General features: G+C 60.5%; 1 protein-coding gene across 8 annotated transcripts in view; it reads left to right on the top strand.

Moving 5' to 3' along the window:
- Window positions 1-27,201, top strand: part of TSNARE1 (t-SNARE domain containing 1) — a 114,260-nt gene that overhangs the window by 43,703 nt on the left and 43,356 nt on the right. For all 8 annotated transcript variants that reach the window (XR_011259140.1, XM_069600849.1, XM_069600854.1 and 5 more), the window contains exons 5-11: window positions 1,553-1,630; window positions 2,427-2,496; window positions 7,021-7,111; window positions 9,726-9,800; window positions 10,243-10,302; window positions 16,201-16,359; window positions 26,605-26,677. Coding sequence is in view for 7 of the 8 variants with exons in the window: in XM_069600849.1 (XP_069456950.1) it covers window positions 1,553-1,630; window positions 2,427-2,496; window positions 7,021-7,111; window positions 9,726-9,800; window positions 10,243-10,302; window positions 16,201-16,359; window positions 26,605-26,677 (606 nt within the window). In the remaining variant the exon portion in view is untranslated. The remainder of the gene's footprint in view (window positions 1-1,552; window positions 1,631-2,426; window positions 2,497-7,020; window positions 7,112-9,725; window positions 9,801-10,242; window positions 10,303-16,200; window positions 16,360-26,604; window positions 26,678-27,201) is intronic.

The following is a 27,201-nucleotide window of genomic DNA, read 5'->3' on the forward strand; positions in this document are numbered from 1 at the left end:
AGACGCTTGCTCCTTGAAAGAAAAGTTATGCCCAACCTAGACAGCATATTCAAAAGCAGAGACATTACTTTGCCAACAAAGGTCCATCTAGTTAAAGCTGTGATTTTTTCCAGTGGTCATGTATGGATGTGAGAGCTGGTCTGTGAAGAAAGCTGAGCGCTGAAGAATTGATGCTTTTGAACTGTGGTGTTGAAGAAGACTCTTGAGGGTCTCTTGCATTGCAAGGAGATCCAACCAGTCTATCTTAAAGGAAATCAGTCGTGAATATTCATTGGAAGGACTGATGCTGAAGCTGAAACTCTAGTACTTTGGCTACCTGTTGAGAAAAACTGACTCCTTGGAAAAGACCCTGATGCTGGGAAAGATTGAAGGTGGAAGGAGAAGGGGATGACAGAGGATGAGATGGCTGGATGGCATCACCAACTCAATGGACATGAGTTTGAGTGAACTCCGGGAGTTGGCAATGCACAGGGAGGCCTGGGGTGCTGCAGTCCATGGGGCCGCAGAGTCAGCACGCCTGAGCGACTGCACTGCGCTGAGCTGAGCTGGGCCTGTTGTGTCCAGTGTGCTGCCAGGTTTGCCTCTGTCCCATCTGGCGTCTCCCCTGTGGACTGAGCGGGGGCAACAGAGCTGTCCCTGACCTTAAGGGGGCGATGGAGTGGCTCTGATCCCGAGCTGCAGTATGGTGCCTGCTGGCCACATGGGGCCGTGGTGCACAGCCGGCTGTAGATGGCTTCTCTCTGGTGTTGAAACCCACGTGTTTAGGGATGAGTCTGCCGCTTTGACAGTTGCGTTGTTTCCCCTGTGTTCTTGTTTCTTTTCTCTCTGCCCCTTCCTTTCTTCAGAGTGACCGAGTGGAGTGTGGTGTTGTATGTGACCTCTGCTGTGGGCTCACGGGTGTTTCTGATGGCGGTGGCTTGGAGTGAGTGACCGGTGCTTTCCTCTCACGGAGCAGCCTTGCCTCCCCCGGGTGTGTGAGTGCCTTCCAGGGCTCCCATCTGTGCCCCCTGCACATGTGCTGGCGGACACGGTGTTCCTGGCGGTCCCTGCCCCCTGACTAGACCAGGAACGAGACAGGATGTCTCTGCCTGCCTTGGGCTTACCCACCACACCCTTCAGCTCCTCCTGCAGATCCAGGGCCCCTTTGACCTGACGAACTCCTTTTAACATTTCCTGTTCTGCATCTCTTTCCAGCGGGAAGAGCTTCTCTCAGCATTTTTTGCCTGACAATTTTATTTTGCCTCTGTGTTTGAAATGTATCTCCACTGGGTATAGAATTCTGGTTGACTGATTTTTTTTCCTTTCTTTCAGCACTTAGAGGTGTTCTTCGGCTCTCATGGTTTCTGAGGCTCCTGTTTTTCTGGGGAGTGGGCTTGGCCTCTTTGTCTTTCCCTCCGTCACCCGCTGAGCATCGCAGCCCTGTTCTACCTCTGCGGCTCTGCCAGACCGCTGGGGGCAGAGCTGGGAGGAGGTGACTCTGTGTGAGCACGGTGGCCCTGGCTCCTGTAGGCTGCCCAGTAAAGGTGTGGCCCCCTCCCATGTCTCCTTGCAGCCACCCAGATGGACCCAAGTGACCTCCAGGAGCTGTTCCAAGAGACGTCAGCCAACATCTTCCGAATCAACTCCAATGGTGAGTCTGTGTCTGGGCCTTGCCTTGCCCTCGTCTGGGCTGCTAAGTGTATTGCAGGGGGTCAGGGTGACATGGGGTTACCCTGTGGGCGAGCCCGTTAGGGTGCCCTCTCCTGGCCCGGGTGACTCAAGACTGCAGGCGGGGTGCAGTGTGAGCCCAGTGCTGTGGTCTCAGGCCGGGCTGTGACCTTGGCAGGAGCCCCCTCAGCCCCCATCTTCCCTCCAGCATCACACGCCTGTGACCTGCCCAAGCCCTGGGGCAGCGTGTCGGAGCCTCCCTCAGACCAGCAGGGCCCACTCACAGGTCACCAGGGCTTGGGGTGGGGGTGAGAGCCATACCCCACGAGGCCTTGGCTTGTCCTCAACCCCTAAGGGACACAGGAACGTGGACACGGGGCAGGCAGGGCTCCCCATGCCCTCGTGGAAGGGGTTGGTGTTTGCCCTGAGCCCTGAGCTCTACCAGATCAGAGAATGCTGACCCGGGGAGGACGGTAGCCCCCTCCCCAGACCCAGGCAGGCCTCCTGGAGGCAGTTCTGCAGAGCCCCTGAGCCCCACGCAGGCCTGGGCCCTGGTCCTAGACTACCTGGGGAAAAGGCTGGCCTGGGCCCTGCTGGAGTGTGACTGATGCTGTGGGGGTGGTGGGCTTGAAGCCTTGGTATCCTGGCTCCGGCAGGTGCAGGGTCACTCCTAGCCTCAGCACCCATGTCCTCGGGCAGAGGCGGGTGGGCAGCGCGCCCGAGTAGGGACCGTCTGGTGGAGCCCTGGCTGCCCCTGACTCCAGCCCCTTCTCCCGCAGTGACCTCCTTGGAGCAGAGCCTCCGGTCCCTGGGGACGCCGGGTGACACGCAGGAGCTGCGGGACAGCCTGTGAGTGTGTGCAGTGCCCATGGGTATAGCGCGCCACCCTCCTCGCACACTGCCCCACAGTTGGGCGGGCTCACGGGTGCCGCTGCAGCAGGGGCTCAGCCCTGCCCTGAGCTGCCCTGTGCACAGGTGTGCTTCCAGGTGGCGGGCGCCCCCTCGCTCACCGTTTGCCTCACTGACTGTCCACATGCTTGCATACAACACACCAGAGCGCACAGAGGGCCGCACGCTGAACACCCCCGCGGGGCACCACACGACAGGCTGCCGCTGGCACGGCCAGTGTGCAGGTGGTGGGCACGCAGGCTGGGCAGGAGGGGGCTGAGTGCCAGGGGCGGCCTCTGGGGGACCCCTGGCTCTTCAGGCTGGGTCAGGCTGTCCTGGGGTGAGGTTCTGCTCCCTCAGGGTCGGGGCCCTGGAAGAGAAAGCAGGTCTCTGCAGGGGTGCAGCCTGGCCAGTATGGCCAAGGCTGCCAGGCCCTTCTCAGGGCACCCTGGGGGCCACCCTGGAGCCCTGCGGGCTGTGATCCCAGTGTGCCTTGGGGTGGGCTCTCTAGGGAGGAGGCCTGCATCTGAGCCCTTGTCCTCTTTGCCTGAGCCATCCTGCGTGGGAAGGGGCGCTGAGGGTGGTGGACCGCAAGAGCCAGGAGGGGGGCAGGCTGCTGCCAGGACCGTGTGTCTTTTCTTGGCATTGGCGTCCACGGGAGAGGCCAGGGCCTCTCTCTCGGGAGGCGTCCATCCTAAACCTGTCCAGCCCAGAGGAGGCTCTGGGGCCTCTAGGTCCTGGGGAGGCTGGGTGCTTGGGCAGAGCTGAGCCCGGTGCCCCAGTAGAGGGACACGAGGACCTATCCCCCGAGCACTGTGCCTGGACCCAAGGACCTTCCCAGTCCTGTTCTGTGGCCGTGCAGCTTTGCTAGCCGCACCCCCGCCCCTCCCCACCTGCTCTGCAGGGCTCCTAGGATGGAGGCTGCCCTGTAGTCCGTGGACCATGTGGGCCTTCCCCGACACCCCTGCCATTGCTCTTGGCCAGCTGAGCAGTCCGGGGCCCCCAGAGGAGAACCTGTCTTGTGGTGACATGTTTGACGGCCAGTCCCCCAGAGCAGGAACCCCAGGGACCAGTGCCTGCAGATGCCTCCTTGTTGGGTCTCAGCAAGTGCCCGCCTTCAGCAGCCGCCCCAACCTGCCCCATGCCCCTGAGATCCCTGGCCGGCCCCTCACAGGGCTTCTTATGGTCGGGGGACCCCGGACGGGCGCCTGGCTGCACTCGAGGTCTGGGCTGGTCCCCCGTGGGCTCAGTGTTTCCTGCCCTGGTGAGGCCGGATGCTCCAGAGTCAGCAGTTATGGCAGCAGAACAGGACTTCCTCGGGGCGGGACTTGGCCTTGCCCTCGGCTCCTTGCATCCTGCCAGCACCCTGGGGAGGAGGAGGGCAGGCAGTGTTCTTCCCATTTTACGGAGGAGCACTCTGCGAGTGAGACCAGACACAGGGCCAGGCCGCATCTCTTGGTGGGTGGTCAGGCCAAACCCACCCACTGTCTGCCCACACACCCGCCCGTCCTCCCTGCCATCCGTCCACGCACGCCCCGCCCACTGTCTGCCCGCCCGCTCGCCCTTCCGTCCTCCCTTCCATCAGTCCGCCCGTCCTCCCTGACATCCGTCCACGCACGCCCCCCCCACTGTCTGCCCGCCCGCCCTTCCGTCCTCCCTTCCATCCTCCCTTCCATCCGTCCGCCCGTCCTCCCTGCCATCCGTCCACCCGTCCTCCCTGCCATCCGTCCACGCACGCCCCGCCCACTGTCTGACCCCCACCCCTACCGCCTGCCCTTCCGTCCTCCCTTCCATCCGTCCGCCCGTCCTCCCTGCCATCCGTCCACCCGTCCTCCCTGCCATCCGTCCACGCACGCCCCGCCCACTGTCTGACCCCCACCCCCACCGCCTGCCCTTCCGTCCTCCCTTCCATCAGTCCGCCCGTCCTCCCTGCTGTCCGTCCACGCACGCCCCGCCCACTGTCTGCCCGCCTGCCCGCCCTTCCGTCCTCCCTTCCATCATTCTGCCCATCCTCCCTGCTGTCCGTCCACACTCCCAGGTCTGGACCACCCCGCCCAGTCTTGGGGTCCAGAGCGAGGCACCCGAGGGCCCTTGGCAGATTTGTGTGCCGTTCTGTTGTAAATTGCTCTTTGAGCTTCCTGTTTGAAGTAGCCCGCATTGTTTTCCGATTGTGGAAGTAGCGTATGCTCCCTGTGGGAACTTGGACGCCCGGGACATCGGAGGAAGCGCTGTGAGAGTGTTTTGGTGTTTCCTGCCAGCCTCTCAAGTCCATAGGCGTTTTGTAGAGTCGCATTTAAGTGAATAGTGTTCTAGATCCCACTTTTGATGCTGGGGATTGGGGATGCGCATGCCCCCGGCACACACTGGGACCATGCCCCTTGGGGGCTCAGCCTCCGCGGCTGGCGTGCGTGGTGCTGAGCTGTGACGCTCGGGCTCCTCCGTCTTCAGCGTCAGGATCCGCCACGAGAGCGTGTGGGCCGCCTGTGCTGCCGCCTGTTCCTGGGTCAGGGCCCTGGGGTTGTGTCCCTGGGCTCAGGCGGGTGCTTTTCCCCACCATGGCCCATTGGCTGGAGGGTGTCGTCACCGGTGGTCTGGAGAGGGGCACGGGCCCTTCCCTGGACACCCCCTGCTCTCCCCGCAGCCTCAGCTTCCAGGTCCCCAACCTGCTTCATGCCTTCCTGCCCCCCTGTGCCCCCAGATCCCCTAGCCCTCTTACCCTTTCTCCCCGCGGGGTGGCCCCTGACCAGACTGCCTACCCCGCTGGTCCTGGCCTTCCAGAGCCTTCCATGACCCCTGCCCTGGGGGAACCTGTGTATCTTGTGGACCATTAGCATTTTCAGATGACTTGAGGCCAGTGCAGGGTTTTCAAGTCTGTATTTGTTCCACGTTGACAGTTGCCAGCTGTTTTATTTGGCCAAGAAAGGACATTAAAAAAAAACAAATACACTATCATCCATTGTGCCATCACATTGAAAAAAGGCATTTCAGTAGTTGGGATCTGATCACAGGAGGAAAGACAGTCTTTCAGATTGAGTAAGTATAGCTAGTTTCACAAGAGGCTTACAGGGATGAACCTGTTTTCCTCATCTTACGTGAGACAGGGGTGGGCTCGGTCATCCCTGTCACCCGCCATGAGTGGCCCGGTGCCGCCCCCAGCACGGGCTCCCAGACTGGCCAGGTGGCCCGGTCCGTGACGGTGGGGCTTGTCGGCGTCAGCCCAGGGCAGTGCTGGGCCCCTCGGGAAGGGCTGCTGAGTGGATGGTCCTTCCAGGAGCCCCAGGCAGGACGTCTGCCGCATGACGAATTCCTGCCTTCTGCTCCTCAGTGCGGCCTGGCTGGGCCCCTTCCTGGTCGGGGTTAGCTCCTGCACCCGAGCCTCCAGCCCTCTCTCCACGGCCGCCGCTGCCCATCACCCCCTTTGTGTGTGATGCTGCCGCTGGCATGGCCTGCCTACCCCACCCCGGCTCCACCTGTAGCCAGCCCCTCCTCTCGCAGACGTGCCAGGCTGGGGCGCTGGGCCCTGGGCTGCCTGTGTGTCTGGCCTCAGAGCCTCTGCCTGGACACAGCGTGTGAGGTGGGAGTCAAGGCTGATACTCTTTGAATACGATTGTGCCACTTCTCAAAGGGACCGACCTTTGAATACCTTGGCACCTTTCTCAGTGCTTACTCGAGCTCTCCACGTGGGTGCATTTGGGGTGATTCCATTTCACTTGTCGCTGTCCCAAGACAGCGCTGTGTTGTCTCAGTCACTGAAGCTTGTGGGAGTCCAACGTCAGTGTGGACATCCTCCAGCACTGCCTATCTTTTCTGAAGTTGCTTTGGATACTTCCGATTGGCAGGTTCTCTGGTGTCTGCCCCTGGGGCCAGGCCAGGGCCCTGCCCTTGCTTGGGCCTGTGAGCCTGCAGGACACCTGTGGATGGGGTCTGCCCAGAGTCACTCTGTCCACAGGGCCTGAGGTCAGCCTGGCCTTTTCAGCCTTCTGAGGTCACACTCAGAATCTTAAACCGAGGATCTGGCAGAGACCCTGGGCCCAGGGTCCCATGCTCCTGGGTCTGGAGCTGGGCCTCTCAGTGTGGCCCCCAGAGGGACAAGCTGTCCTCAGCGCTGGGCCCAGGGCCGTCTCTGCGGCCACCCTGCTTCCTGGCCCCAACTAGTGCTGACCCCAGGGGCTCCTCCATAGGGAGGGCTCTCGGCTGGGCCCCAGATGTGCAGGAGCTGCGGCTGTGCACCGGGGCCCTGGGGCCTGGGGACGCTGGCCTGAGCTTACAGCGTCACGTCTTCCACGCCTCACCTGCCCCCTCGGGTTGCTCCCTCTCATCCGCCCCTCCCTGGGCCTGTCCGCTCCATCTCCTCTGCCTGGCTTCTCCTGTCCTGACCCCTCCCCCCATGAGCCCCTGCCCACCCTGCTGCCTGCTGTGTCATCGCCCTTTCCTGCTGCCCCTCCCCCATCCTCTCCCCCTGCACCCTCGTGCCTTCCCCCCCAGGCACACAGTGCAGCAGGAGACCAACCGCACGATCGCGGCCAGCGCCAGCGCCCTGAAGCAGACGGCCGAGCTCCTGCGGGGCTGCCCCCGGGTACGTTCCCGGGGACGGGAGGGCGGCGGGGGCCCGGGCAGAGGGTGGGGCGAAGGATGCTGCGTGGCCGCTCGGGCAGAGAGCGCGGGTTCCACTGTTTGCTGGGCACCAGTGCAGGCTGGACAGCGGTGCAGGTGCCCGGCGGCCCCAGGCCGCGCGCCCCCAGCGGGCAGGCCTTGCAGAGCTGGTCTCACCGAGCGTGGCCTGCCGCTGTCCCTGCAGCTCCTTCCTGCCTCTGGGCTTGCGTGGGGTGCGCGGTGGCAGCGGAGGCTGGGCTTGGGACTGGAGGTGCAGGGCCTGGGGAGTGTCGTGGCCCTCCCAGGAGCTAATGGGAGGTGCTGGGGCAGGATGGGCCTGGGAGCCTGTGTCTGAGTCCTGGTCCCAGGGCCGACACAGCTCCGGTGGTGCCGACGCTGCCTGCTGAGAAGAGGGTGGGGACTCCTGGTGGCCCGGCAGTGCCAAGATCTAGGGCCTGCCTGCCTGTTCCCTCGTTCATCTGTATGTCCTGAGCGCTGGCTCTGTGCCAGGTGTCATTCTGAAACTCGGGTGCAGAGGTGAACAGGAGACGAGGTCTTGTTCCATCGGGAGGGCAGAGGCCGTGTGTGAGTGCTGAGGTGCTGGGGGGCGGATGGCCAATTTGCTGCCTGTGTTTCTGATGTGGGTGTGAGATGCAGCCTCACCTGTGGTTAGCTGCTTCAGGGCTCTGCTCCACCCCCCACGTGACCTTCAGCTTGGGCCTGAGACCTCCTGAGCTGTCAGGTCAGGTCAGCTGTCTGGTCGTAACACCTCTCCCTGGAGTGGTTTGTTCTGGGGACTGGACAGGCATAGCACGTGAGAGCTGCAGGCCTCGTGGTCATTGCGGACAGCATATGTGTGTGTGTGTGTGTGTGTGTGTGTGTATTGGGTGGAGATGGTGTGGATCGGGTGGAGATGGTGTGGATCGGGTGTGTGTGTGTGTGGATTGGGCAGAGATGGTGTGGATCGGGGGTGTGTGTGTGTGTGTGTATTGGGTGGAGATGGTGTGTATCAGGTGGAGATGGTGTGGGTCGGGGGTGTGTGTGTGTATTGGGTGGAGATGGTGTGGATCGGGTGTGTGTGTGTGTGTGTGTGGATTGAGCAGAGATGGTGTGGATCGGGTGTGTGTGTGTGTGTGGATTGAGCAGAGAGGGTGTGGATCGGGTGTGTGTGTGTGTGTGTGTGTGTGTGTGTATGGGGTGGAGATGGTGTGGATCGGGTGGAGATGTGGATCGGATGGAGATGGTGTGGATCGTGTGTGTGTGTGTGTGTGTGTGTGTGTATTGGGCGGAGATGGTGGGGATCGGGTGGAGATGTTGTGGATCGGATGGAGATGGTGTGGATCGTGTGTGTGTGTGTGTGTGTGTGTGTATATTGGGCGGAGATGGTGGGGATGGGGTGTGTGTGTGTGTGTGTGTGTGTATTGGGCGCAGATGGTATGATCGGGCGGAGATGGTGTGGATCGGGTGTGTGTGTGTGTGTGTGTGTGTGTGTGTGTATGTGGATTGGGCGGAGATGGTGGGGATCAGGTGTGTGTGTGTGTGTGTATGTGTGTGTATTGGGCAGAGATGGTATGGATCGGGTGGAGATGGTGTGGATCGGGTGTGTGTGTGTGTGTGTGGATTGAGCAGAGATGGTGTGCATCGGGGGTGTGTGTGTGTGTGTGTGTGTATGGGGTGGAGATGTTGTGGATCGGATGGAGATGGTGTGGATCGTGTGTGTGTGTGTGTGTGTGTATATTGGGCGGAGATGGTGGGGATGGGGTGTGTGTGTGTGTGTGTGTGTATTGGGCGGAGATGGTATGATCGGGCGGAGATGGTGTGGATCGGGTGTGTGTGTGTGTGTGTGTGTGTGTATGTGGATTGGGCGGAGATGGTGGGGATCAGGTGTGTGTGTGTGTGTGTATGTGTGTGTATTGGGCAGAGATGGTATGGATCGGGTGGAGATGGTGTGGATCGGGTGTGTGTGTGTGTGTGTGGATTGAGCAGAGATGGTGTGGATCGGGGGTGTGTGTGTGTGTGTGTGTGTGTGTGTGTGTGTATGGGGTGGAGATGTTGTGGAGCGGATGGAGATGGTGTGGATCGTGTGTGTGTGTGTGTGTGTGTGTGTGTGTGTGTATTGGGCGGAGATGGTATGGATCGGGTGGAGATGGTGTGTATAGGGTGGAGATGGTGTGGATTGGGCGGAGATGGTGTGGATCAGGGGTGTGTGTGTGTGTGTGTGTGTGTGTGTATTGGGCGGAGATGGTGTGGATCGGGCGGAGATGGTGTGGATCGGGTGGAGATGGTGTGTATTGGGTGGAGATGGTGGGGATCGGGCGGAGATGGTGTGGATCGGGTGGAGATGGTGTCCATGGTGATGCTGGCTGTGCCCCCAGAGCCTTTGCTGGCCTTAGAGAGGATGGATGTGGTGGCAAAGTAGGCGGGGTGAGCCCAGCTCTAATGACAGAGGGAGTGGAGATGCCCGTGAGGCTGGGGGCGGATGTGGTGCAGGTGCCAGGCGGGCCGGGAGGGGCCTGGGAGTGTGCCCAGGGATGGAGGCGCAGCGGGGATGGGATGCGGCCTCGGCCGACTGTTGAAGCTTCATTGTCTCTTTGCAGCAGGAGCATCTTCAGCTAGATCGCCTGAAAACTCAGCTGTCAGACGCCGTCCGACGCTATGGAGTGGTGCAGAAGGTGAGGCCCCGCACAGATGCCCTGAGCACCCGCCCTGGGCCAGCCCCATCCCCTAAAGCAGCGGGGGGCCGCATTGCAGACCTTCAATGGTTGCCAGGACCCGGCTGGTGTGACCTCAGTATGTGTGCCGTGAGGGACATTTTCCTCTGGAGTGCTGCCCCAGAGGGTCCTCGCAAGAGCCCCTTGGCGGTGGGAGGACAGGTATCTCTGTCCCTCCGCCCCACGTGTGTGGGAAGAGGCCATTCAGCAGACTGTCCCCCTGGGGACACCCAGCCAGGCTCCCGGTTTCCCAGAGTCCGAGGGCAGCTCCGTTCTCTCGGATCTGGAGATGTGCTTCACTGTTGGTCATTGCCCAGTATTTTGTGTTTATCTGACCATTTCTTCTCTCTTCCCTACCTTTTCTGTTCTCCCCACCTCCCTCCTCTTGTACTTTATCCCACAGAAAATTGCAGAGAAGTCCAGAGCACTGCTTCCCACGGCACAGAGGGGTGGCAAGCAGCAGGTAGGTGCTGAGGATTTACTGTGGTCAGTGGGCGTTAGGGGACAGCATAGAATCCATGCCCTTGGGACTCTAGGGAAGGGCAGGGAGGACCAAGGTCTTACTGTATAGCACAGAGAGCTATATTCTATTCATAGATTTAAATATGTATATGAGAAAGGAAGTGTGAAATCAGTGATCCAATTCTCAATCTCAAGTAGCTAGAATAACAACAAAAAATTAAATCCAAAGAAAATACGTAGGAAAAAGCAGAAACCAATGAAATATAAAATAGATGCATGATAGACAAATTCAGCAAAGCGAAAGATCAGTTCTTTACAATGAGTAATAAAATTAAGTCCTCCAAGATTAATCAAAATACAGAGAGAAAATACAAATTACTAGTATCAAGAATGAAAATACATATATAATTAAAGCTTCTAAAAATGAAAAAAGTAATAAGATAATATGAGCAACTTATGCCTATCAATTTAACAACTTAAAGAAATACAAATTTTTAAAGAAAAATGTAACTTACCAAGATGTGTAAAAAATCTGGAAAGTGCAGTATTTATTAAAGAAATGGAATCCATAATTTAAAAACATCCCAGCAATGAAACTTCAGACCAGATGGCTTTAGTGATGAGTTCTCGCAAATATTTGAGGAATAAGTAATACCAGTTTACACAAACACTTACATAGAATATAAAGAGAGAATACCTCTTACCTTGTTTTATGAGGCTAGTAAATTTTAATTCCAAATTCTTATGAGGATTTTGCAAGAAAGAAAACAAGATGTCTTATTAGCCTAGAAGCAAAGACTCCTAACCAAAATATTACAAAAAAAATTCTTTATTTGGCTGCACTGGTCTTAGCTGTGCCATGTGGGATCCAGCCCCTTGACCGGAGGTTGCTCCCAGGCCCACTGCATTGGCAGTATCGCATCTTAGCCACTGGGTCGTCAGGGAAGTCCCCTAACCAACGTATTAATCAACTAAGTCTAGTAATGTACAGAAAGGTAAGACACCATTCTAAAATGGGATTTATTCTAGGAGTGCAAAGTTGGTTTACATTCAGAAAGAATCAGAATAATTTATCATGTTAATACAGTAAGTAAGAGTATCTTCTTGATTGTCTCAATAGACATGGAAGAGCATTTGGTAAAATTCAACATCCACTTAGGGAGATGCAAAATTTCCTGCAAATGAGTACTAAATAGGAATGCCTTTAATCTGATAAAGCGTATCTTCAAAAGTCCAGCAGTCAGCAGTGCCCTTACTGGTGAGATGTTAAAACCTTTGCTCCTGAGAGTACGGGTGAGACATGGTGTCCAGTGGTATTGCTTCTGTGCTTCAGTGTACCTCAGGGAATATCCGCTGCAGGGAGACAGGAGAAAGGGAGAAAAGGTGTAGAGACTGGGAAGGAAGAAACCCCCTCACAGACAGCATGGTTGTGTAACTAGAAAATCTGAATGAATCTGGCAAAACTTAGAATTAATAAGTGAATATAACAGGATTTCTGTTACCACGTTAATGTGCAAGAAAATACTGTGGGTGCCAGCAAAAGACAATTTGGAAATGATGTTAAAAAGAGATAGCACTTACTGTAGCATCAAAACTAGGAGGAAATGATGACCAGTTGTTTAAGCCTCTGTATAGAAAACTGCAAAACATTACTGAAGAGAGATTAGAGAAGATTAAATAATGGAGGGGCGCACTGTATTTGTAGATTGGAAAATTTGATACACAGAGAAGTCAGTTCTCACTGAATGGCTCTATACGTTCAATACAATCCAGACAAAAATCCTAGCAGGTTTTGAATGTGTGTGTAAATTGTCAAGCTGATTACAAAATGTATATGGAAATATAAAGGGCCCCAAATAATGAAGACAGTTTTGAAGAACAGAGCTGGAGGATTTACACTCCCAGGTATCAGAACACAATGTAGAGCTGTAGATATTAAAACAGTGTGGTATTTGCTGACGGCTAAGCTGACAGACCAGTGGGAGCGGAGTTGTGTGTAGACACAGATGTACACGCACATGGTTGCCTGGGTGGTGCGGGGTGCACTGCCACAGAGTGGGAAGTGCAGGGTCTGCACCGGGCTTGATGCTGATCGGCTGATGGCTGAGCTGGGAAGGGTCCTGTCGGGCACATGGCAAGCACAGGTCCAAACATGCTGCCCTCTGGTCTCCATGTCGGAGCTGGCAGGGAGCTGCGTGCAGGACAAGACTTGCATGCAGGCGGCAGCCGGCTCAGGCCGTGCGGACCTTCCAGGCCAGGGCCATTGCTGTGTGGCCGGAGAGGGACTGGAGGACTCTGGGCACCAGGCTGCCACCCCCAGTAGCCCCTTCCCCTCAGCTCACCCGGCTCAGAACGCCTTCTGGGATCATAGATCTGGGCAGGAACAGTAAGGCAGTGAAGTGTCTGGAAGCTGCCCTTGGAGGCTGTCGTCCTCTCGCACAGATGAAAATGCACTTACTGTGAAGAAAAGGTGGTAAAGTTGACTTTGTTGAAGTCTGGACACCCCTGAGAGTGAAGAGGCGGCCCCCAGAATGAGCAAAGGCACTTGCACAACGCACACCTGAAAGGGATTTACATCCGCAGTGTGTAAAGGTCTCCTGCAGTGGTAGGTGCAGATGGCTGCATATCCACCATAAAAGGGCAAGCGCCTTGCGGGTCACTTTGGAAAGGGGACATTGGAATGGCTGGTGAGCACATGGATATGCTCAGCGTGTGTCGCTGGAAGCACGCAGAGTGAACCCACGGTGCTCCATCTCTGCACACCTTGCACCCACCAACACAACTAGAAAGAACAGGTGAAAACTCAGGAAGCTGTGGAGCAGCTGGAGGTCTCACGCGCTAGACGGGAGTGTGTGTGGTGCCCCTACTCCGGTTGCTGAACATGTCTGTGGAGCGAAAGGTCTTCCTGCCTGGGCCTTGCAGCTCCTCCCAGGTGTGTACCCAGTGGAAAGTCACGTCAAAGAACGCTGAACACAGCACACCATGCAGTAGCTGACACGTGGGGGAGAGCCAGCCTATAGCATTTGTGCTGAGTCTGTGCATGAAAGACTGGCGGCAGAGGGGTGGTCTGTGGCCAGCAAGCGCTGGTGCTTTCAGACACACGCTGAGCACAAAGAGGACAGGTCCAAACCTGGCCGAAGCAACAGGCGGAGTCGGAAGCCAGACGGTCCTTGCTTGGGGGCAGTGTCCTGAGTAGGAGCCTGGAATGTCTATGTCTTGACCTGGAAGTCTTTCCTTGATTAAAGTTCACAGACCTGTCCACGTGTGATTTGTGCATTCAACTGCTCACGCCCTATTTCAGTAGAATGTTTCCTAAAGGGGAAGAGAATGGCCAACCGTGGTTCCAAGAAGTTATGAAAGGTGATTTCTAGAAATTTTCGCAAGCTGTAGTGGGTGAGCTGACACTGCAGATTCAGCCTGGGGATGCTGTTGCGTTGATGGTCCAGAGTTTGGGGCCGCCATCTGCAGGCTGGTGGTCCCGGCAGGAGCAGAGGTGCCTGTCTGTTCTCCAAGCTGAGTGCCGGCGTGGCTGGGAGCAGGTCGACCTCCTTGGCTGTGTTGGCCGCCGCCTCAACTGGGTCCTGGCTCAGCCTCCAACCAGGGTCAGGCCCAACTGGTGGGCAGCCCCTGGGGGCTCCTGGGCTGGGTGCTGTCCCCAGGCAGGGTGGAGCCCATCCCGCGTCAGGAACGCTCTCCAGCATTCATTGCCAGCGCCAGTGTGGCGTGTGGTCCCCGGAGCCCTGTTTCCCCGGGCTACAGCAGTAGAGACCACCTCACCTGCACATCTGCAGGGGGCTCTTTACTCGTGTGTCCCCCTCAGAGCCGCACCCTGGCAGCAGCTCTGTTACTTAACACGGGGCTGGGGGAGGATTGAGCGTCTCACCAGTCCTTTGTTCCGGGCTTTGCAGAGCTCCCAGAGATGTCCATCAGCTGACCACAGCCTTTGCTGTTTGGAGGAATGGATGACCAGTCTTGGGGCTGCTGTACAGAAGCTGTGTTTCCCAAGAAACACAGCTCTCATCCTGACCCCTGCCCTCCTGCCCGGGTCACGGATACTCCCACGCGGAGCCCGGGGTCAGAGTTTGCGAGACAGTGGCCTGTTTCCCAGAGCCCCTGAGAGCCCTAAGTCCTGCCTGGCCGCTCACTGGCCTCCCTGAACCCTCGCTGGGCTCCATCTCTTCTCACGGGAAACTGCTTGGCCCCCTCTCACCCAGCAGTCATTGAATTGTTGGATCATGAGCGTGAAACGGACATGTCAGAGCAGGACCCAAGCCCTTGGCCTTGGAGCGAAGAGAAAGCCGCCTTTGTTGGCTGCCCGGTGAGCTGGAAAACCATCCCCCGGCCGCGTTCTGTGCTGCGGCTCCAGCGCCCTGCCAGCAAACCCTAATCCTGGCTTCAGAGCTCAAGACCCAGACCGAGGCTTTGTGAGAAGACAGCGTGCTTTCTGATCATTCAGGAGGGGTTTGGGTGGGGCTAGCCGCCTCTCCTTCCCTGGTCCCTTGTCCTGAGGTGCTCGGGGAGGGCAGGCCTTACCTGTGGGGGCCAGGGCGCGCACCCACGACTGCAGGGAGGCTGGCCCTCTTTCCTTGCACTTTCCGGGGGCTTCCAGGGAACCAGCCTCCAGGTGGCCAAACATGGCACCCTGTGCACTTGCTCATGTTGTGCATCTGAGTCACTGTCGCTGGCCCACCCATGCTCCTGGTTGTGCTCCCAGCCCATGCTGGCCAGGTTGTGCTCACGGCAGGGCTGCAGAGGGTGTGTCTGTACCTCAGTCGCTGGGTGCACGGCCTGGGCTCTTCTCACGGGAGGTGCCCCAGGCCAGTGGAATCACTGGAGCTCAGGACCAGGTACCCCATTCTGGAGCAGCCTCTGCTGCAGGGAGGGGTGTACCGTCGGGGTCCCCTGCAGGCACAGGGCCCCCTGTGCCCCATGACTCACTCGCATGGGGACTTCCGGCACCCCATGGCCCCTGACCGGGGCTTTCACACGTGCTCCCTGGTTGGGGCCTCGCCCTCATCCCTGTCCATCCTGTCCATGGCTCTGGACACATGGACATGAAGGCTGTAGCGGGAGAAGTTAAGAACGAGCCAGGTCACACCCAGTCCCCTCGCCTCGGGGGCCTGGGGTGTGCCGTCTGCAAGGGGCCCCAGGTGCCGTTCCTCCTGCTGGGAGTGCGGGTGTGCCTGGCAGGGTTGGGGTGGACACAGGCCGCGTACCACAGGTGTGGGCCGCTGTTCCCGTCTGGCGGAGGAGAAGGCTGAGGCTGAGTGCATGTGACAGGCCTGGGCCTCCAGCGGGCCGGTTCCGGGTCTGACCTGACATGCCCCATAGCCCAGGCAGGGCTGGGGCCGCAGAGAGGAGGAGGTGCGGGCACGCGGCCTGGCCCCGGCCAGCCCCCACCGGCTGCTGCCCACCTGGCACTGCTTGCTTCCTCTGCCCACAGCGGGAAGGGAGGTGATAATTGCCACCTTGGACGAGGAGCGCTCGTCAACAGAGTTTTTAGATCTTTTATTTTATATTCATCCATCCACGTGTTTGTTTATGTAAAGACCTCCCTGGCTCGATGAGGTGAACACGTGGTCTGGAGGGAGCTCGCTGGCTCTGGGAGGAGGACTGCTGCCTGTGGACGCGCCCCCTGTGATCGTGGGGCATGTGCCACCCTGTTGGGGCCCGCTGCAGCCAGGCCTGGGACGGCCCGAGCTGAGTGCTCAGGCCGCGGGCAGGGGCCCGGTGTCTGCCCACCATCACGGTGGCTCCAGCACCTGCAGTCCTGTGGAGTAGCCCTGACTGAGGCTGGGGCCAGGCCCCTGCAGAGCCAGGCTGGGGGCTCCCGGGTGGCCGGTGCGGGCTGGCCCGGCGGCAGTAGGCTGTGTGGTAACGGTGGTCTGTGTCTCGGCAGAGCCCCCAGGCCACCTTTGCTGAGCTGGCTGATGATGAGAAGATCTTCAACGGGGGTGATGGTGTGTGGTCGGGTCACGAGCAGGCGCTGCTTCCCGAGATCACCGAGGAGGACCTGGAGGCCATCCGGCTGCGAGAGGAGGCCATCCTGCAGATTGAGGTGCGACTGCGTGCACGGGCGAGCATGCACGTGCGTGTGCACATGGGAACCCCGATTCCTTGCCGTGGCTGCTCTCGGCGTGCCACCAGTGGGGGTTAGACTGGCCCGTGCCCAGCACACCGAGGCCTGCTCCTGTCTGAGCCCAGGGCGCGGGACCTTGGCTCACTGAGCCTCGCCCGAGCTCGGGCATGCGGGCCACCGTGGAGGGCACAGAGTCCGGGGAGCCCGTGTCTTGTCCCTGCCTGCCTGCGTTTACCAGTGGGGTCGGCTGTCTGACCTGGAGCCCAGGGCCCGGGGGCCGTGCCCAGGAGGCATAGCCAGTCCCCAGGGCTGCCTCCATCACTGCCCACGGAGGTTTCCAGAGGGTGTTCTGCTCTGATGAGGCCCTTCAACGCCCAGAACAGTTCCCTGAGGATAGTGTTTGAGTGGTTAAGCGAACTGCTGGAACTGAACCGGCGATTTGGTGGGGCTGCGAGCAGGTGGCAGTGGTGTTGGGGGTCTGACCTTGGGGCAGGGGTGGGGCCACTGGTTTTTTCCCCCAGTTGGTATGTGTGTAATGCATGCTGCCAGACGTGTCCCTAGCCGGGTATGGTCTCTGACAGCTGCCAGAGGTGTGCAGGCCTGAGTGGGGGTGCGAGGGTATGAGTGGACATGCAGGGGAGTGTGCGAGCTAGTGAGCGTGAGTATGCACCGAGGCCTGTCTCCTGTTGTGGGACGTGCGTTTATTAGAACGTGGCTCTCGGGATGCTTGGTTCTCTTGGTGGTGGCCCCGAGCCCCTGAGTGTGTGTTCCCTCCTCCCTCTGGGCCTCGGTTTTACCTGCAGGAGGAGGTGCTGGGGGCCCGCCTGTCCCCCAGACCCCAGGAGCTGCGTTTCTGGAACAAAGTTTCCCTGAAGCAGCTTCTTTTAGAAAAATGGGAACTTGGGCTGAAAAACTGAGTCACTGGCTGAGGACCCGTCACCGTGTCTGCAGTGGGCAGGTCTGCACTCCTGAGGGCGGTGGACGCACCCTTTACTGCTGCCCCCTGCCCCACTCTGCCCAGCAGAGCACCCCCCCTCACACTGCACTTCACTGCTAGAGAGGAAGGCGGTGCACGGCCCGTCTCGGAGGGCAGGCCTCTCCTCCTTGCCAAGCTGCTCCAGGAAGGACTGGACATACAGATGTCTTCCCCTGCTGTTGGCACATGAGACCTGCTTTCCCCAAGAGCTCAGAACAGTCAGGAGCCCTTGCCCCACAGCTCGGGGGGCTGGCAGGCCTGTGGCGAGAGGGACCCGTTGCTGCTTCAGCGAGAGAACTGAAGCCCTCTTAGGAGGACCCTCGGGTTGGGCCACCTTGGTGGGACGAGGGGCTCCAGGGTTGACGTGGCCTCGGCCTGGCATGCAGGGTACAGAGTTGCAGGCTCCAATGCAGGGCCTGGCTTGGGAACATAGGTGGGGTGGGGTGACCCCCCGGAAATGCAGGGAGCTCCTGAGCAGGGGTGGGCTACACTCTGAGATCCAAGGCCCAGCAGGTCATGGGGTTGGTTTGCTCAGGGGGTTGCCTGTGCCTTGATGGCCTCTCATGGCTGACACGCCTGGGGTGGGGTTAGGGAGGCCCAGGCACTGCCAGCCCGTCCTCATCTGAGCAGTGAGTATGGTGAGTTCACGGGGGCCGTGGACAGGACCTGTGGCCAGCCTCGCGGTTCTGCTGTGTCCTCACCTGTGTGTGGGTGACGTCGTATGCAGCAGGCGTCTGCTGGAGGGTGATGGCCTGGGGTTGGGGTCAGCATCCCTGGTTTCCTTCCCCGCCTCATCCCTCTTCCCCCACCCGCCATCTTTGGAAATGGGAGAAACAGACAGATCGTCACTGGCCATCACACAGCCCTCCCCCGGGTTTGCAGCTGTCCTGATGCCAGCACGTGGGTCTGGGAGAAGACTAGGAGCCTGGTGCCTGCCTGTGGCAGCAGAAGCCCGTCCCGGAGTGGGTGGCGGGCCCCAGCCCCTCCAGGGGTGCCTGAGCCCCACTGCCCAGGTTTCTTGAAGCTGTCCATCTGGGTCTGCATGGCCGGGCTGCCGTGAGTGGGCAGGGCTCTGGGGAGGGGCCATGGGAGCAGCGTCCGGCTGACACGCGGGGCGTTTCTCTCCCTGGCCGCTGCAGACTGTTTGCATGTGGCCACTGCTTCCCGCACCCCAACTCTGCCCCCACGTTCCCCAGGGGCGTTGAGCGTGTGTGGTTCATGCACGCACAGTGTCACCGGATGGAGGGAGACCTGTGGTCCTGCAGCCCCTTTGAGGCCCTGGGCTGCCCTCAGGGACCTCCCTATTGGCTGGGCGGTGGGGTTGTGGACACATGGGGAAACCAAGGCCCGAAAAGTGGGGTTGCAGTCGCAGCCAGAGGCTTGCCGCCTCGCATCCCTTCATGTTCCTCTCTCTCTTCTGCCTCCTGGCCTGTGATGGGTGTTTTCATGGCGGCTGCCGAGCCGGGAACGGCCTGGAGCTGATGGGGGCAGACTGACGGGTCCACTCCCTGCCCCTCTGCCCCCAGGTCACCCTCTGGGCACAGTGAGGCTTCGGGTGCCTTGTCCTGACTTTAGGTCCATGTCTCTGCTAGCCGGCTGGGTGACCTGGGTTTGCTGCTTGCCTCGGTCGTTGCTTCTGTGAAACGGGTGGGTCAGGGCACCTGGGCTTGCCGGCCAGGGGTCAGGTGGTGAGTGGGCAGGAGGCTGAGGGCTGCTGGGGCCGCTGTTGATTCTGGGCCCTTGCCTGGCTCAGTGGCCCCTGAACCTGCCCAGTTAGGTTTCAGATGAGGGTGTCTTGCTGTTTGGGGGGGTGGGCTCCTTGAGGACCTCTACCCAACCTCCCAGGGCAGCCCATCCCCTGGTAGCACCAACTGTCCTCTGAGGCCTCCTGGGGGCTCTCCGTCTGTGGGTGGATGAGATGCCCCTGCCACCCTCTCCCCTCTTGGCCTGCAGGCCCCCCAACCCCCGCACTGGGCTCCTGTGCCAGGCTGAGGGGAGCTCAGAGCCCGCAGGAGCCAGGCCTGCAGGCGGGCCGCTGCGACGGGCGGACGCACACAGGGACCTCTGGGGCGCTTTTGGGGCTCCTCCTCCCGCCCTGACTCAGCTGCTCTCTGGCCTGCCAACCGAGGACCCCTCCCTGACACTGGTCCCAGGTGGGTCAGCACGTGGACCCCAAAACTCCCAGGGCCCCGAGGGTCGGGGTATAGGTGCCACTGGGGAACACTCAGGTCATAGGCTGGGGGTGCTTGGCAGACAAAGTAGGGCATCCCCGGTCCACCGTGGCGACCCCTGCAGCTCAGGCTGAGCTGGGGGCGGGGAGACAGGGTGGACTTCTCCCGAGGGGCAGGGGTGTGCCTGCCAGTCCCCTTTCCCAGGAGACCACCCTCCCAGAGGGCGAGGACAGGCCTTCTCCCGGGGGCAAGGACATCTCTGGCCAGCAGCTTGCCCAGTGTCCCCACCGCGGCAGCCGGCTCACTTCGTGGGCCTTCGGTGCACTTGCTGTTGGCCAGATGCTAACGGGTGGCCCATGCTCTGTCCCCGCAAGGCTGCCCCCGACTCTGCGGGCCCCACACGGCCCCACGCTCCTGCTGCCCTCCAGCCGGCTTTCAGGCACATCCTCCTGGGTCCTCTGGGGGGCGGCCCTCTCCCGCCCTGGAGCGGTGTGGCCCCGCCTCGAAGACCTGGGCTCCTTGCTGCCCCCTAAGTGGGCTCCCTTGTCCGCCCCCCTCAGTGGCGCCGAGGTCGCTGGGCCAGGACCTGGCCAGTGCGCCCCTCTTCCCCCGCCCCCGCCCTGAGCCTGGACCTTGCCGACACTTCAGCACCTTGTTCCCTTTTACTTTCAGGTTTTGGTTCAGATGTTCCATGTCTAAGGTTTCATTTCCCTGCATTGTCTAGCATGCTGTTTAATTAATCGTCTTGTTAACTATTCCTTTTCCTGCAGGAGATTGTAAGCCCCATGGAGGCAGGGGTGTTGTCTGTCTTAGTCTGGCTGTGTTCCTGCACCTGTAGGATGCCTGGCACTGTCTGGGCACTCAGGGCCTTTCTCCGGGACAGGCAGATGGAGGGGCTAGGGGGTGGATGGATGGATGGGGGTGGGGGTGTGGATGGACGGTGAGGGTGTGGATGGATAGATGGTGGGGGTGTGGATGGATGGATGGGGTGTGGATGGATGGATGGATGGGGGATGGATGGTGGGGTGTGGATGATGGATGGGGGATGGATAGATGGATGGGGTGGATGGATGGATGGTGGGGGGCTGGATGGATAGATGGTGGGGGTGCGGATGGATGGTGGGGCGGATGGATGGTGGGGGTGGATGATGGATGGGAGATGGATGGATGGTGGGGGTGGATGGATGGATGGCGGGAGAGGATGGGGGAGGGGTGGGTGGATGGAAGAGGGTGGGTGGGTGGCAACTGAATGGATGAGAAGCTTTGCGTGTTGGGACTCTGCAGAAGATTTGTGTTTTAATAAGAGGGCTCTGCTCCCTGTATGTATGTGCGTCTGCAGCCCACACAGAAGCCTGGGAGCGCAAGCATTTACCGAAGCCTAGGTGGAGGCTGGGAGCAGGCATGTCACTTGGCCGGGCCCGGCGGCTTGTGTGGGGCAGAGCTGGGACTGTGGCCAGTGCCCGGCTCGAGAGCGGGGCCGTCCTGATGGCGGTGCTCTGCTGTCTTCCTGGTGGAGGGTGCGGCAGGACCCCAAGGCCGCCTGTGCGGAGCCCAGAGCCCAGGAGCCCGCCCGTGAGGCCCAGCTCTGCCTCCCACGTGATCACTCAGCTCTGGCTGAGTGGGGTTCTTGCTCTTTGGAGGACAAGGCAGGGCCGGGTTTCTCCAGGGGTAGGAGGAGGTTGAATGAGATGGGCGTGTGCCCCCAGCCACTGCCAGCGTGTAGCAGACTTGCCAAGGCACTGGTCTGGCCACCTGGGATGGACCAGAGTCGCCTGTGGGCTCCTAGTGAGGTCTGCCGCGGCCTGCCTTGCCCCGGCCCTCTCTGCCCAGCCCGTCGCACCTGCGCTCACCTGCGCGGCCCTGCGCTTCTGCCCCTTCCTGGGCTGCTGAGTCACCTGACCCAGGTGTGCAGCTCCTCACCAGCTGCCCTGTTGCCATGGCTACCTGGCAGGGAGCAGGCTGGGGTGAGGAGGGGGCCTAGCCGCTCTCCCTGTAGCTGGCGTGGTAAAGCCAAAGCCCAGGGGGAGGTTGATCTGGCCAGAATCTAGCTATAAATATGGGAATCAATCAATAAACAAAGTTTGGCTGTTCCATTAGCTGAACAGTCGTCTCTGTAGGTGGATGGTTGCCAAGATCCTAATTATGAGGAGAGATTGTGTGGTAGAGAAAAATGCAGCGGTATTTTCTTTCCTTTCGTGGTTAAAAGTGGAGGGAACACACACGCACACACAGACACGCGCACCGAGGTTTTATTATGTCCTGCGCAAGGCTGTTATTCCTCAGTGCCAGTAAAAGAAGGGAGAAGATTCCGTGAGAGCCTTTAATGAGTTCTAGTTTTAGAAGCAATCAGGATAATAATTGCATGATTTAAACATTTACTAAGTTAAGGTGTTTTTTTGTCTCTCCCGCTCCCTGGTGCCCACGCCTGGGCACGCGGCTCCTGGTCCCTGCCGCCCTTGTGTGCCACAGCTGGGGCTGCCCCTGGGGGCTCCATCCCAGTGGCTCTGGGGGCTTCTGGGCTCCTGGCATGGCCCCCTGTGGCCCGCCTGGCCTTGAGCTCAGACCCTGGGCCTGAGGCCTGGCCTTCCCCCTGGCTGCCCCCGGCGGCTCCATCCCGGCGGCTCCATCCCGGCGGCTCTGGGGGCTTCTGGGCTCCCGGCATGGCCCCCCGTGGCCCGCCTGGCCTTGAGCTCAGACCCTGGGCCTGAGGCCTGGCCTTCCGCCTGGCTGCCCCCGGGGGCTCCATCCCAGCGGCTCTGGGGGCTTCTGGGCTCCCGGCATGGCCCCCCGTGGCACACCTGGCCTTCAGCCTGGCTCCGGGTCTGAGGCCTGGCCTTCCCCCTGGCTCCTGGTGGGTGTGGGCTCTGGCATGTCCCATCTTTCCCTCAGCACCCTCCATCAGGACCCGAGCCAGCTCAGGTGTCCAGCACGGTGACCATCTTTCCCGGCTGGTTGCCTGTGTCCTGATGCTGCCGCTTAGCGTACAGGCCACTCCCCCGCGTGCCCACCGTCAACTCCCGTGACAAGCGTGCCCCGGCGTCCGAGAGTGGTCTGGAGGGGGAGCTGCAGGCCAAGGAGGGCCTCCACGGGCAGAGTGCCTGGGGCTCGGGTGGGACTGTAGCGTCGGACGACCGAGGCCGGCTTTCTACTCTTGGGCCGTTGCGGTGGGGCTCTCTGCACCAGACCTCCTGGAGGGCAGGGGCTGTGTGCCCACAGGCTGATCTACCTGGGAGCTGGGACCGTAAACTCCCATCCCTGAGCAGTGCTCTGGAGCCAGCCTTGTCGTCTCTGAGATCACCTAGAAGGCTGCTGCCTGGGGGTCCCGGAGGAGTCTGACCCCAGGCTCCCCTGCCACCCTCTCCCCACAGTCTAGCCTGCTCTGCCTGGAGGATGCCCCCTGCTGACCCCTCACAGCGGCTCATGGCTGGGGGTCAGGCCTCAGGTGTGCCTGCGGGTCAGCCTGCTGCTGGGGCGATGTCTCCTGAGTCCGCCCTTGCTCCCTCGGCCACCAAGCTGGCGGAGACGGGCTGCAGCCCAGGGCCCTGGGACACTGCCACTCCCCTTATTCCCTCCAAGGTGGCTTCCTTACTTCTTGAAGAAGGGCTGGGGTTGCTCTTTATTCAAAAGGATAATTCCAGTGGTTGGGGGGGCTCTTGAGCCAGGAGAACGCCGTGACAGACGTGCGAACCCTGGCGCGCTGGGACTCCCGCTCTCTTCTGCAGGGGCGGGGGGCAGGGAAGTGGAGCTAGAAGGGCTCTGGCCTGGGGCGTGTCCTGGCGGCCTGGGTTGTGAGAGGAGCCAGCTCAGACTCGGCCAGCATGCCTCCTGTCCTGACGGGTCAGGGGGCCGGTCAGTGGTTTGGCTTGTCACCGGAACACACAGAGCAGATGTTAGGGGTGTGGGCCCCCTTCGGCCGGGGAGTCAGTGGCGGTGTTGAGTGGGAAGGGGTCTCTATAGTAGGCGGTTCCTGGGGCACAGAGCGGGGGCTGGGGGCCCAGCCTGCGTGTCTGTTCCAGAGGGTGGTTAGTTCATCCCTGGACAACTCAGAGGGTCACGGGCCTGAGGGCAAAGCGGGGCCCCAGGACGGCCTGCCAGGGACATGGGGCCACCGTGCTCCTCAGCGTTAGCTGAGAGATGGGCATGAGTCAGCGTCGGAGTCTCAGCATCGTCAAAAGAGGGAAAGAAAAGAAACGATAAAGATAGTGCTGTCATGTCCGACTCCTGCGATCCCATGAACTGTAGCCCGCCAGGCTCCTCTGTCTATGGGATTCTCCAGGCAAGAATATTGGAGTGGGTTGCCATCCCTTCTCCAAAGAGGGGAGCCGGGAACCCAGAAGGGTGCCAGTGTCAAAGGTCACCTCCACGTCCAAGAGGTTGGTGAATGGAGACCTCCCTGGCGGCGGTCTCTTGATGACGACCTTCTGGAGACGGGATGCGGTGCCCTTGGCATGCTGTCTGGTGGGGGGTGGTCACGCACACGAGGCCCCCCGGTGCTGCTTCCCTGTGCATCTGGGGCGCTGGGGACATCTCGGCTCATGCCAGCGGGCCAGGTCAGTGCTGCTCTGCCAAGCCAGCCAGGAGCAGCCGGCACCCTGGCAGCGGCCACCTGGCTCCAGACCAACCCTGTGCATGTGCGGGCAGGCATGGCGGCTGTGGAGGGCGGGTAGCAGGGGCCTGGGAGTGACCCCAGGCCCCAGATGGCCGGGCCAGCACCGGGTCCTGGCCACCATCTGCAGTCACAGCCCTGACTGTGTTTGGGGGGCTGCTTTCTACAGAAACGTGGTGTGGGGAGGCATCCTGGAGGGGGCGGCCCCCATGTGTCTGCAGCAGTTAGAGAGTAGCCTTGGCCACTGCATCTCGCGAAGTGGGAGGCCTCTCGTGAAGCCCTGAAGGGAGCTGGACTGGGGACCCGCTGTCCCATCAGGCGGTTCTGGGTTCTTGGGGTCAGTGCTGCTTGGACAAGGAGCACCCGCCCCAGTAGCCGTGTGTCGCTGTGGGAGCCGGGCCGCGGCTGAGTGCTGCTGCTCCCGCTTCCACCCCTACCCACCCCACCCCCCACCCTGGGCAGGCAGCCTGCGGTCCTGGGCCCCCAGAGGTCCCGGGCTCGTGGCTCCTGCTCAGCCACCCCTCCCGCCCTCTCCTTCGCTGAGACTGTCCCTGTGCCCAAGGGAAGGGGTCCACTGCACGCATGCTGAGTTCGCCAGTGGCTGGGGCACGAGGCCTCCCGGGAGCGAGCCTGCCATCCCTGGTGCTGATCAGGGGTCCGGACTGCCGGGGCTGCCCCGCTCCTGGCGAGCGGGGGTGTCCCAGGAGAGTACCGTAACCTCTGGTGCCGGCTTCCCTGCCTGCCCAGTGGTGACCTCATGCAGTGTGTAGAGACTAAGCACCCTAAAAGGCCCCTTGGAGCCCCCGAGTCCAAGACTTGGGACCCCCAGGCTTCTGCCCACGGTGCGGGCTCAGTGGCTGAGGTCGAGGCTGGCCGTCTGGAGGCCTTGGGGCAGAGACCTGGAAGAGTGGGGAGGTGGGCTTATCTCCCTGAGGTCTGGCTGAGGCTGCGGCCGTCACGGGTGACCTCAGGGTCTGGACCTTCGGGTTGCACCTGAGTTCGGCCTTCCCACCAGCAGCCTTGTCCAGGGAGGGCCATGGGGATGCAGATCCCAGAAGTGGGTCCAGGCCAGAGGCCATCCGAGGCCCTGCACTCTTCACCACCTTCCCGGCCGTGGGCCCGGTTCCCGCAGAGCCGCCGCCTCTGCCATGTGTAAGCCCAGTAATTGAATTGCGATTGATAGTACTTGTCGGTTTAAGATCATGCTAATTGCTTCATTTCCCAGAACACTCCTAAAAAGAAAATGAATCTCCCTGCGATGTTTAGCAGTGGGGTGAAATGACCCTGGTGGAAATGAATCCAGGGTCCTGATGGGCTGCAGGGTGGTGGATGGGGGGCAGGGGCATGGCACCTGCATCTCAGAGGTGTGGAGGGGCCTCCCCTCCTGGCTCTACCCTGGCCACGCGCCTGGCACCGAGGGAGGAGGCTTGGATTTGCTGGGTGGGAGGTGTGGGAACTTGACTCCTAGGTGAGCGGCTTTTCCCAGGGTCACCTGGCTGGCCAGTGGAGGAGCCATCTGCTGCAGGGAAGGCTCAAATCCCTGCCCTCCCCCTTTCTGAGAGGCCCTTCTTGAACCTCTGTGACGTCAGCGTGCCCAGCACAGCCCCAGGCGTGTGCTCTGTGAGTGGCATGCCCACATCCTTCATCAATATCACTTCTGCTTTGTTGGGCGAGTGGAGTTAAGATAGAGGAGGGTGGCAGGGAGAATGCAAGCGGCCAGCATGACGAGCGGGGTGGAACGTACCCCAGAGTCTCCGGGTCTAAGTTCTGCTTTTTACCCCACTCACTAGCTTCAAGAAGTTCCTCAGTCTTCAGACAGCAGTGGGGCTTCCATCCATCCACCGTCCACTATTCTGTCCATCCAGCCATCTACCCATCTGTTTCGCTTCTATCCGCCATCCATCTATCCATTCACTATTTATCTCTCCGTTCATCCCCCCATCCAGTTTAGCATCCATCCATCCACTGTCCGTCCAGCCACCGGCCAGCATCCACCTGCCCACCATCCACCTTTCATCCATCTACCATCTACCACCCACGTGTGCCGGCCATGCTGGGTGCCGGGTGTACAGAGAGGGGCAGGTCGGCCCCTCAGTCGAATTGCAGGAGGGGACGAGGAGTGAGGTGTCTACAGGACTGAGGGGCCTGTGGGAGGTGCACTGAGCCCTCCGCTCCAGATACCCTCTTCTTTCCTCTAGCCAGGCCTGTAGGTCAGTGTTGGGGATGCCATCCTGCGGAAGACTGTACCCTTCCAGGGGCCAGCGCTGAGTCCTCTGCACCCAGTGAGGGTATTCATGGCCCCAAGATGCTCAGCGTGGCCTTTGACCTTCAGGTTGGGGGACAGTGATTCAGATCCCAGCAGTGTCTCTGAGTTGGGGCGTGACCCTAGGCTCATTTCTGGTTCTTGGCCGTGCCCTTGACCTCTGAACTGCAGCCCCAGGGACCTAATGGCTGTCCTCTTCTTTCCGCAGAGTGACCTGTTAGATGTGAACCAGATCATCAAGGACTTGGCCTCCATGGTTTCAGAGCAAGGAGAGGCCATCGGTGGGTACCCACAGCATCCACCAAGCCACCTGCCCCACCCGCCCGAGGCCGTCCTCTGGGGGCCCTGCGTCTGGCTTCGACCCGAGTCCTTTCAGCAGCTGCCCCAGGGAGGGTTGGGCACGGTCTGGCAGGGCTGCCCAGCAGACAGTGGGACCTGGGCAGGTTCTGGCGGTCCGAGCCTCTGCCAGCCGCCCTCCATGCCCTCCCCCCAGGTCGGCCCAACCCCTCAGGAAGGCCAGCCCGGGAATGCCCCCTGAGGGGCGGGCCCCTCCTCCTGCTTGTGGGAGTGTCCGGGCTGCCTGCCCCTCACTCTGCACCTTCCTCCCAGGAGCATGTGCAGTGGGGACTGGCCGTGGCCGCGCGGGGAGAGCTGAGCTGTCCTGCCCCTGCGGTGGCCCCATTCCCTCCATGCGAGGGCCCCTGCCCCCCCAGCTCGGCCATTCAGCCATGTGGCCGCAAGGCTTTCCTGCTCCCCCCCCCCCGTGCCCAGGTGCCCGGGGCAGTGCTGGGCTACAGCCCGTGGC

This window comes from Ovis canadensis, chromosome 9, assembly GCF_042477335.2.
Source record: "Ovis canadensis isolate MfBH-ARS-UI-01 breed Bighorn chromosome 9, ARS-UI_OviCan_v2, whole genome shotgun sequence".
Classification (NCBI taxonomy): Eukaryota; Metazoa; Chordata; class Mammalia; order Artiodactyla; family Bovidae; genus Ovis; species Ovis canadensis.